The 11,436-nt window shown below is 42.8% G+C and overlaps 1 protein-coding gene across 1 annotated transcript; it reads left to right on the top strand.

Annotated features, from left to right (window-relative positions):
* The first annotated feature begins 1,060 nt into the window (after nt 1-1,060).
* Nucleotides 1,061-9,845, top strand: LOC146617693 (C-1-tetrahydrofolate synthase, cytoplasmic-like). The gene is made up of 12 exons (XM_085372965.1): nt 1,061-1,140; nt 2,109-2,211; nt 2,293-2,377; nt 3,050-3,109; nt 4,874-4,927; nt 5,016-5,152; nt 5,285-5,385; nt 5,866-6,002; nt 6,152-6,263; nt 6,519-6,646; nt 8,751-8,815; nt 9,014-9,845. The coding sequence occupies exons 2-11, from the start codon at nt 2,111-2,113 to the stop codon at nt 8,796-8,798; spliced, it is 963 nt and encodes a 320-aa protein (XP_085229091.1). The 5' UTR covers nt 1,061-1,140; nt 2,109-2,110; the 3' UTR covers nt 8,799-8,815; nt 9,014-9,845.
* Nucleotides 9,846-11,436: the final 1,591 nt, after the last annotated feature.

The following is an 11,436-nucleotide window of genomic DNA, read 5'->3' as shown; positions in this document are numbered from 1 at the left end:
CAGAGTGGCTCCATGTAAGTAAAACCAAGTCCCTCCTCCTCCCTGACAGGTTGCCATGTAATTGGCAGAGAGCAGCGTGGGCTGTCCCTCCTGGTTCCTGCGGTTTGACCTTTGGTCCACCATCCCAGTATCAATCTGGTTCTCCTGGCTGGTTTGATTCAGTTCTAAGCAGTAATTCCTCATACATACACAGACACATTCTCACACAAACACACTCACATAGGCTCAGGTTACCTTCATGATAGTGTCAGAAATTCTGAGTGACTGAAATGTTTTTATTTTAGGGTTTTGTAACAGAGGAACAAATACAGCTCGCATATGTGGAGCTGGAACAAAAAAGTTTCTATTATCATTACCACTGTTATTATATTTTAGTAATACATGTGAATCGTGTAGTTGTGTTAAAATATTGGAAGTGAACTGTTAAACCACAGCTGTAAGTGTACGGCCAGCATGAATGTTTCTGTGATCAAATACTTATAGTAAATAAAATAACATGAATAAAGTTAACAGTCACTGTGGTCCCAGTGTGGACAGGAAGGAGAGATTGTATTTCTTTTATTTTTTCTGATTACTCAAATTCATTGACTTGTATAACTATTTCCTTTTTGTCATAGGACTATACCAAAATAAAAGCTCTGTTACCTTTTAGTTAATCTCATGTTATACTCAGCTCAGGAAATGGAACAATGATCAGATGACTTTTTATTTGTGTTTAAAAGCACAAAGACTTTACAACATGTGAGATTTGGTCTTTGCTCCTGACTGTGACCCACACACCACACGATCAGTGGACTCCTGCTCATAAAGTCAAGTTGAGCTAGTGTGCACTCTGAGCATGTGGACAGATGTACAGGTAACTCAGCGCAGGTAAGTAAAGACCTACATGAGCATAGCTTCTGTAGACCGAGGTGAGATAAGGAGAAGTGTGCAGCTGTCCACATACCCAGCTCAGTCTGATCGATCAATAAGCGATACCCGTTCAGTCAATAATTAACTCCTGTCAGACGCTGTGGCTGCCTCTCTCCCTCCTCACATAGTATTTTTGTCACTGCTGGGCTTCCTTACTTTGACAGAAGCTCCACAGAGACGGAAACATCTGCTGCAGCTTTTTGTCACTGCCTCTGCTCTGCCTCTCAGGTATGAAGCTGCTGCTCTTTCAGCTTCTCTTTGTGCTTGTGCAGCTTTCAGCAGCTTTCTTGAAGTCGCATAGAGTTTCCTGAAGTTTCGGGAATCTTGGAAAACTTCAAGCTGCTGGAGGTGAACGTGGCAGCGCTGCAGAGGAGTGTGTGTTTGTGTGAAGCTGCACAAGTCTCGGTTCAATTCTTCTCTGCAGAGCGGCTGTAATCATTAACATGTGAGCTTCACTGTGAGGTTAGAAAAGCAGCTGCGAGTGCTGACGGTGAACTTTAAACAACCCTCCAAACCTTTAATGAAGCTTTTTATACTTCATTAAAGTTCAGAAAAAGTAAAGGTTCTTCATTTTGAAGCCATCACAGATTCAGAGACTGTCACTCTGTGTATCTCTGCTTTTTCAGTCTCTGTTTACTTTGTGCTGATGATGATGAGGATTACAATGAAGGGAAACAGTTAAACACGCTCACAGTTTGTGGGAGACGGCTGCAGTTATTAACCCTGTCCGCCCTGGAGCTCCTGCCTCTCGTGATATCAGAGCTTTCTCTTGCTTTGGGTCCGTCTGAGGCCCCGGTTGGCATTTTGTTTGACTTTAAGTTTGCTCTTTTCACTCTTGGGTTATTTTGTGTCGTCGGCCTTTCTGAGTGCTATCGTCCTAACAGGAAATAAGAGAACGTTTAATGTTGATGTCATGAGCTCGTGTGTATCGGTTGGGTCACATCCATTCTAAGCTGGATAAACGTTCAGAGAGGATAAAGACATGAAACACTGTAAAAACGTCTGCAGGTCTTTTTTCTCAGGAATGTTTCTGAACTTGTGAATTTTATGCATCGCAGTCACAGCTGATCAAAGTCCCTAAAGTTTGGTTTGCCTATCACCCCTCACATTTCCAGATGTTTCCAGATTTTTCCATCCATTTTATTGATTATCCTCAGTCAGCTGAAGCTCTTTCTCTCTCTTGCTCTCTCTTTTAGTCATGTTGTCCTTGGCCGCCCACTCGCTCTGTGTCAGGGCCACCGGTTACCAACAAAGCCTGCACTCCATAGCAACTGTCATCTCCGGGAACAAAACGTCCAAGTAAGTCTCAACCCACCAGAACGGCTTCTGAGTCCGTTAACTGTCTGACCTTTGACCCCAGCCCTGTGGCTGTGTGTGCAGAATAGTGAGGGAGAGACTGAAGAAGGAGGTGGAGAAGATGGCGAGTCAGTTCTCCGGGTTCAGACCGGGCCTGGTGGTCCTGCAGGTGAGAGCCTGAAGCGCCCCCTTCTGGATGGAGCGATACTTCAAACCGATTTTTTTCTAACAACCTCACAGTGACCTGATCAGGTCGTTCTCTGAGCTCCGCCATCATAACTCAGACTAGACTTTACCCGGGGCTGCTCTCTGCAGTTTACCTGTGCACACCTGTTGTCACCTGTCAACAAAAAGCAGCTTTGTTTTAGTGTTTGTGACCAGATGAAACCAGTCAACTGAACTTTGACCTCCACTCCCAGCTCAGGCTGGAGCTCCTGGTCCTCTCACACAAACACACAAACATGTGACTGCCTCCCATCTCGTTTCTGTTTACGGCAGAGCAGTGACCAGGTGACGTGTGCACCTCAATGATATAAATGACAGAACATTAGAAACACCTGTGACTGCTGAGTGCGTGGCCATCATTTTCAGTCTGTTTGTGAAAAATGGGACAAACCTCCAAAATCTTACAGCAGTTTAACCTGAGGGGACAAAAACGAGCGACCAAAAATCAAAGAAGTTCTGTCAGTAAAATTAAAAACACGAATGATGTAGAAATAAAAAGCCGCAAATAAGTCGGGAGCAGCTCAGGATCCTCCAGGAGGAAACAAACATGTCAGAGAATGAGAAGGATGCAGGATCCTGCAGGATGGCTATTTTTAACTGTATGTGTGTGTCACAGGTGGGAGACAGAGATGACTCTAACCTGTACATCAGCACCAAACTGAAGGCTGCAGCTGAGGTGACCAACATACACACACTCGTTTTCCTATCTTAGTGAAGACATGTAATTGACAATATTTTCCTTAGTTGCTTACCCTAACTGTTACGAACCATCTCTGCTAGGGGTTAAGGGAGGTAACATAAATGAGATTCTCACGGGGAAGATCGGAGTCGAAAATGTTTTATTACAAAAAAACTCAGAGAACTGAAAAATAATAGCAGCATTTACTACAAACAAACAAACAACCGATGCAAAAACAACTTCCTCGCTTAAAGCTTCAACCAGTAGAAATCAAAATTAGCCCCATGGGCTGTAGCACAACTAACATTACTCAAGAGAATCTCAGTCGAGACAGGGATTTACAAACAAGGTTACCAGACAGAAGCACGCAGACTGCACACTCAGTTGAAAACAGCAGACCCAGAATGAATGTTCTTCAGCCTTTTAAATAGGGATGGGTACCGGTGTCCGGTGCCATGATGGCACCGGTTCTGACATAAACGGTAGTAACCAGACCGAAAAGCAGCGCACATTTCGGTGCTTTATTTCGGTGCGTTTTTTTCCTGAGCTGTGATACACTTTAGATTCTAGCCAATCATTTTACGTTTCCGAGGATAGTAGGCGGGGCCAGGTACGTACGTTCTGTTAGAGCAGAGCTACAGATTAAAAATGTCCAAGGCGAAGCGGTCAAAAGTCTGGCTGTACTTCATAGCAAAAGATGCAAACTCAGCAGCCTGCAACAAGTGCTTTAAGCTGATACTGTGATACTGTCAAAGGAGGTAACACCTCAAATCCGATGAAACACCTGGCGACGCATAGCGTTTTTTTTAAAAGCCCAGAAATGCGCCGTATTTGATAGCTTGCCGCGAGACCTCACACCGAGCACATCTACTGCCGGTGGGTTGCCTGTTATGCAACATCTCCCAAAAACACGAAGAGGAGAGTCCTGGCCCCTAGCCCTGCCAGTGTAGCAGAAATGATGACGGATGATGGTGGCAGCAGCCGTTCTTCTCTGCGTGAGTAGCTAATTTACGTTGAGTAGGCTAACCACGTTATTACATTAATGCATGTAAGGTGAGCTAGCAAACATCATCATAGCTACATGCAGCTGTCTTCTTGTTTGATGGCAGATACTCCCTTCACCCTGGCTAAAAAGGCTAAAATGACCAAAGAAAAAGTGGAAAACAGTTAAACATGAGAGGTTTTTGGACAAAGTTTGTGTTTTTTCCATTGTTTAAGCACTGCTTCCAGCCAAGAGTGATACCATATATGCCCCATAGCTGCAGAAAAGGCTAACATTGTTATCTTTTTACAAAAAACAGCTGAACATGAGAGGTTTTTGGACCAATTTTGTGTTCTCCATTCTTTAAGCACCGGTTTGAGCACCGTTTGAGCACCGGCACCGTTTCAAAAGTACCGATTTGGCACCGGTATCGGATAAAACCTAAACGATACCCATCCCTACTTTTAAAGATGCAAGTGTGCCCAATCAGTCACTGATTGGTCTAGCATCCCTCAGCTGGTCCAATAGACTTTCCCTGGAGGTGCAAGCCACAGGTTCCCAGGCAGCCAATTGTCTGAGTGTGTTGTCACACTCAAATTTGCTTGAAGGAAGTCTGGCTCACTTCTTCCAAGGCTAGGGGCCGTAACACTAACCTTAACCCTCAGCTTAAACCTCAGCCTCAACCTAACCATAACCTCTGGTCCTTCCGTACACACACATGCACACACACACACACACGCACACAGTGGGCTGATGCAGCTTCACTTTGTTTCCTGCAGGTTGGAATTGAAGCCAAACATATCCGGCTGCCGAACACAACCACGCAGGACGAGGTCTTCATGCATCATCTTCATCGTCATCATCTTTTCTCCGTGACGTGATCGAAGGTCTGATTGGTTCTTGTTTTCTGTCGCCCTGCAGGTGCTGCACAGCATCATGTCTGTGAATGAGAACGCGTGCGTACACGGTCTGATCGTGCAGCTGCCATTGGACTCCGCAAACTGCATTGACACTGAGTTCGTCACCAACGCTGTGTCCTCGCAAAAAGACGTAGATGGGTCAGTGAGCGCATCACTTCCTGTGTTCATCACCAAATACTCATCACTAACACTGTGTGTGTGTGTGTGTGTGTGTGTGTGTGTGTGTGTGTGTGTGTGTGTGTGTGTGTGTGTGTGTGTGTGTGTGTGCAGGCTGAGCTGCATTAATGCAGGTAAACTGTCTCGAGGAGATCTGAATGACTGCTTCATCCCCTGCACCCCCAACGCCTGCATGGAGCTCATCAGACAGACAGGTAGCAGCACACTGGGAACACTGGGAACATTGGGAATTCTGAGAACATTCAGACTGCTGGGAACACTGAGAACATTTAGAACAGTGGGAACATTGGGAATTCTGAGAACATTCAGAAAACTGGGAACATTGGGAATACTGAGAACATTCAGAACACTGGGAACACTGAGAACATTCAGCACACTAGAAACACTGGGAACATTGGGAATTCTGAGAACATTCAGAAAGCTGGGACTATTGGCAACACCGAGAACATTCAGAACATTGGGAACACTGTGAACATTATGTCATTCGTTGAAAGTGGCGGATGCGTCTCCTGGGGATAAACGGTGGTTAGGTGTAAAGACCTGCTGCAGACACATAATTGTAACCACATGATTGTAAATCTGAAATCATGTGTTTGTTGTTCATCAGACATACAAACATCATCACTGACAGTTCCAGTAAACACCTTTGCCTGTGACTTCCTGTACCTGTGCAGGCGTGTTTGTGGCGGGGAAGCACGCGGTGGTTATTGGTCGCAGTAAAATCATTGGCGCTCCGATGCACGACCTGCTGCTGTGGAACCATGCCACTGTGACCACCTGCCACTCAAAGACACCTGACCTACCTGAGCAGGTAACAACATGCAGATACGAAATAAATCATGAAATGAATAAAAGCTAACCTAAAAAGCAAAATTAAAAAGTTAAAATTCAAACAAAATCACCTTTAAAATCAAACAGAACAGATTGCCTCCATCACTCAAACACTTCTTGCGTCTGCAGGTGGGCCGGGCTGATATCCTAGTGGTGGGGGCCGGCAGAGCAGAGATGGTGAGAGGAGAGTGGGTGAAGGAGGGTGCCGTGGTCATTGACTGTGGAATTAACCATGTCCCCGGTATCAGCATCCCCTTACGCTTATTGACTTCCTTTTTCCAGCCAGCAGCTTGTTTTTTTTTTCTTTTCTTTTAACCAATCAGAAGCAGGATTGTTTCCACAGGAACCCCAGCTGGGTGGAAACAATCCTGCGAGTGAATCAATCCTAAAATGATCTGCAGTGGAAAATATAAACCAATGACCAAGTTTAGCTCTGAGCTTTAAAACTGTAATTCTTTAAAATGATTCACTCTGTGACCTTTGACCCCTGCTACAGATGAGACAAGGCCCAGCGGTAAGCGAGTGGTTGGAGACGTTCACTACTCCTCCGCCAGTCAGAGAGCAGGATACATCACACCTGTTCCAGGAGGGGTGGGGCCAATGACGGTGGCCATGCTCATGGAGGTATTTATTTTATTTTATTTTATTTATTTATGTTTTTATTTTTGTTTTACTTTTCAGTCTCATCAGATTTTACTCTTTTACTTTTGAGCATTACATACTTTTATTTTTTATCAAATTCAAATGAAATCAAATCATTTTAGATGCATGAATGACAAAAACTTAAAACAGGTTAAATGATCTCCTCATAAGAGCTCTTTCATCCAATCAGACACAGCTTTTGTGGTTCTGTACATTACCACAATTAATTTTAAAGGAAACAAGTCAGATCCAGTTGAAGTGTAGACTTTCAGCTTTAAGTTGGGTTGAACAAAAAGATTGCATAAAAAGGCGATAAATATTTTTTAACACAATTCCTTCATTTCAGGGGCTCAGACGTAATCTGACAAATTAAATAAGTGAAAATAAAATATTCATTTCTAACTTGGTTGAAAACTTATTGCTGGCACTGACAACCTGAAGTCATGGACATCATGAAGTGAAATGCTCGGTTGGGTTAAGATCAGCTAACTGACTTGGTAATTCATGAATTTTCCACTTTGCTTTAATAAACTCCTGGATTTTGACTGTATTTTTGGGTTATTGTCCATCTGTATTATGAAACACTGTCCAATCAACTGGACTTCATTTAGCTGGATTTGAGCAGACAGTTTGTCTCTGAACACCTCAGAAATCATTTAGCTGCTTCAGTCCTGTGTCATATCATCAATAAACACTAGTGTCCCAGTGCCACTGGCAGCCATCACACTGCCTCCATTGTGTTTTAATCAGAATCAGAATAGTTTAATCATCCCTAAGGAAATTATGTTGGTTGCAACCACTTCAAGACAATAACAGTAACAGGCTGAACTAAATTAAATAATACAATATTTTAGAACAAAATATAAGAAATAGGTCCAATATATACAAATATGACTTTTACAGGAGGAAATTGTGCAAAATGTGTGCATGATGTAGTATGCTTTGGATCATGTGCTGTTCGGCACCGTCTCCCCACCTTTTTCTTAAACTCATCTGTCCAAAGAATGTTTTTCCTGAACTGTGCTGGCTTTTTTAGATGTTTTTCAGCAAAGTCCAGTTTAACCTTTCTATTCATGAGGCTTACAAGTCGCTTGCACCCTGCACTGAACTCTCTGTATTTACTTTCATGCAGTCTTCTCTTTATGGTAGACTTGGATATCCGTACTTTTACCTCCTGGAGAGTGTTATTCACGTGGTTGGCTGTTGTGAAGGGGTTTCTCTTCAATGATTCTGTAATCATCCACCACTGTTGCCTTCCGTGGATGTCCAGGTCTTTTTGCATTGTTCACCAGTGCTTTTTTTCTTTCTCGGCATGTACCAAAACTGTAGATTTTGCCACTCCTAATATTGTATTCTCTAATGTTTTTATTCTGTTTTCACAATTTAAAGATGGCTTGTTTCACGTGTATGGAGAGCTCCTTTGACTGCATGTTTTCTGCTCAAGAAAAATCTTCCAAATGCAAGCACCGCACCTCAAATAAACTCCAGGTCTTTTATCTGCTTAATTGATAATGACATGAAGGAGTTGCCCACACCTTCCCATGAAATAGCCTTTTAGTCAACTGTCCAATTACTTTTTATTTTAAAAACAAGTTGGCACATGTTGAGGAGCTGATACTCCTAAACCCATCATCCAATTTGAATGTGGATACGCTCAAATGAAAGCTGAGGGTATCCACATTATGTCCATGTTCGTCATATAACTATAATTGGAATATGTTTCAGTAAACAGGCAAAAAAAAACTCTTTTTTGTGTCAGTGGCCAAATATATATGGACCTGACTGTATGCTATATGTGCAGAACAAAGTGAAAACAGTAGAAAACATGGAGCCTGATGGTCTAAGATTTAATAGGTACAAAAGAAAATTGTCTGCATATCGGCTGATCTAGTTCAGTTGAAAATGTAAGCAGCAACTTGGGAAACAAACACACAAATCTGAGGAGTTTCGAAAATGGGGAAATGGGGTGAAAATGGGGGTGGTCTTAAAATCGGAAGATTGGGAGTGTTGGCAGGTCTGACGGTTAATCGGTTCCTATTGTGGTTTTTCTTTAATCGGTTCCTATTGTGGTTTTTCTTTGTTTCAGAATACGGTGCAGAGTGCTCAGCGCTTCCTCCTGAAGTTGAGGAGATGAAACATCGACACTGACGGGTAAAACTCGGCTCAAACTTTCAAATTCCAACCAGGGTTTCCTCTAAATTCATCAGAACTAATTTATTGTCATGATCAGTTTTTGTCACTGAAGGACACTCTGCAACCAAAAAAACTGCACATGTATAAATGATTAAATGTATTTTTGTTTGGGTTCTTATAACTGACAGTTTCTTCACTTTGTTTGTATCCCTGTAGGCAGACAGCTGTGGACAGGTGAACAGCTCATACACAGAGATGACATCGTCAGAATGAAAGCAGAAACACTTCTTGTTTCAGAGGCTGAACTCGTCCGTATTTTTTCTTTTGTCTTAATTTTTTTCTGTAATTTATTTCCTGATCTGAGAGATTTCTGACGTCTGTCAAAGTTTGACTGTGACTCCAGCAGGACCTCAGAGTTCAGACGCACTGAGCTCGATGAGGCTGTGGGTGCTGCGCTTTCCTGCAGTATTAAACCAGGTGTAAGTACATGCCCAGCATTTATTTATTTTCATTCTTTTGTTACTTTGATTTTTAAATAGTAAAAATCTTTTACCTTCTTGTATAAAAAAATCTCTGACAGTAACAGTTTCTGTACTTTCAGTTTAAAAGAAGTGATGGATAAGAACTCCGTGGGGCTTTTATTGTGAAAAGCTGCAACTTTGACTCAATTGAGCTTCATATGAACATCCTTGCATTCAAGGATGTTCATATGAAGCTCGATTTAGTCAAAGTTGCAGCTTTTCACAATAAAAGCCCCACGAAGTTCTTATCCATCACGTGTTCACCTTCAAAATCATCAGCAGCTTTGTTTGCTCAGGGATCAGAGGTTGTTGTCATGGAAACATCGTCAGCTGCTTCCTGCTGGCAACTGAAGTCAGGCAGACTAACCAGAGATTTATGAAGGATCAATGTATTGGTTATTGGCAGAAAAGATCATATAATATTATTTTATTAGAACACGTGTTTGAGGTTTCATCATGCAAATAACGTGTAAATCTGAAAATTTACTTCTAATTGTACTCTGTCTAAATGAAGTGTTCAATAAAGTTAAGTATTCAAACTCATTTATACATTCTGTTATTTTTATTAGAGACACAAACCTGAAGAACAAAAACATCTGGCCGCATATAAAACATGGATGACTGCGAGAAACAATGCACACTAAAATGTTTGTCATCTGTCCCCAAATCTGACGGATATGACCAAAATCTTCAAAATAAACTCCCTGCTTGACTCAGAGCTGAGAGCAGAGACTCAAGCTGTGTCCCAAAACGTAGGCTGCATCCTTCGGAGGCCGCATTTGAAGGCCGATTACGTCACAGCCAGGCGACGAAGGCTGTCCCAATTCGTCGACTCCTTCAAATGTGGCCGACAAATGCGTCCTTCATTTCCCCGAATTTGAAGGACGGGTCGGGTGTGTCCTTTGTGGCCCACCATATATCCCAGAATTCATTGCCCGGCCCAGCCAATTCCAGTTTTCAACAACGGCGGCCGCTACTAAGTTTTAATATTACTCTTATTACTCTTTCTGGGTCACAAAAATAACTTTGAACATATTTTCAGGCAAGAATGTAGTTGAATAACCTGCTTGGTTTTTCAAGACATCACATATTTGCAGAAGTGCTCTGACGTTTTCGGAAATGTCTGTTACCCACCCGCTCAATAGCTAGCCGGGGGGTTCAATCGTCACTCGAACCAGCAAGAGCAGCGGACTCCTGGCTTCATCGTTTTCAGACCCCTGCTGTCTTTCGTTACTCAGGTTAAACATGATATATAAGTCACTCCGATAACTTAAAAATGTAATTGTTTGGCTTTTTTCTGTGTTTTTTTTGTTCCGGAGTAAATCTGGTTGGCTGAGATCAAAGTTATTAGATTAGATTAAATAAAACTTTATTAATCCATCGGGTGGGTTCCTCCGGGATTTTCACAAAGCTGAATAAACGTCAAACAGAAAACGGATTACACAGAAGTGTGAGACGGTCGAGAATTTACCCCAGTGTCCTGTTGTATTTTAGATAGCAAGGAGCAGACGGCTGAGTTTATTAAACTCCACCGAGACAGCGGTGACATAAATCTGAAGGCTAGACTGTCCCATTTCACAGTCTCGCACTTCCGGCCTTCTTGGTCTTCGAAGGACCTGGCCCACATTGACCGCGAAGGCAGGGTCCTCCGAAGGATGCGGCCTACGTTTTGGGACACAGCTCAAGGCAGGCCAATTACGTCACAACGACGCGATGAAGGGTGTCCCAATTCGAAGTGTACTTCAAATGCGCCCTTCATTTTCCCAAATTTGAAGTGTAGTCTGGCATAGACTTCATGGTCCCATACATCCCACAATTCATAGCGCGGCGGTGAGTGTGGATATTTTGTTCGGAAAAAGATGGCAGATGCCTGAAGCGCAGCGGCCGAAGAGCAATGTTCCCTCTAAGCTGCGCACGTGCGCAATTGCGCACTGCTGGCATGGTCTCTGCGCACAGAAAATCTGCGTTGCGCACAAAAAAAAAATCTAACCCAAATTGAAATTGTTGGGAGATTTTGAGTTTTGTGTTATGTTTATTTGTAGCTTCATTTAAAGGAAGAAGAGCATATGAGTCGTACAACTGCAGGAAAGGGAAGTGAGACATTGTGTGAGAAAATAT

This window comes from Diplotaxodon limnothrissa, linkage group LG15, assembly GCF_057381915.1.
Source record: "Diplotaxodon limnothrissa isolate DT_005_m linkage group LG15, D_limnothrissa_male_GT1.1, whole genome shotgun sequence".
In the NCBI taxonomy this organism is placed as follows: domain Eukaryota; kingdom Metazoa; phylum Chordata; class Actinopteri; order Cichliformes; family Cichlidae; genus Diplotaxodon; species Diplotaxodon limnothrissa.
The sequence above is the reverse complement of the archived record's forward strand: the minus strand, read 5'-3'. Positions and strand labels throughout refer to the sequence as shown.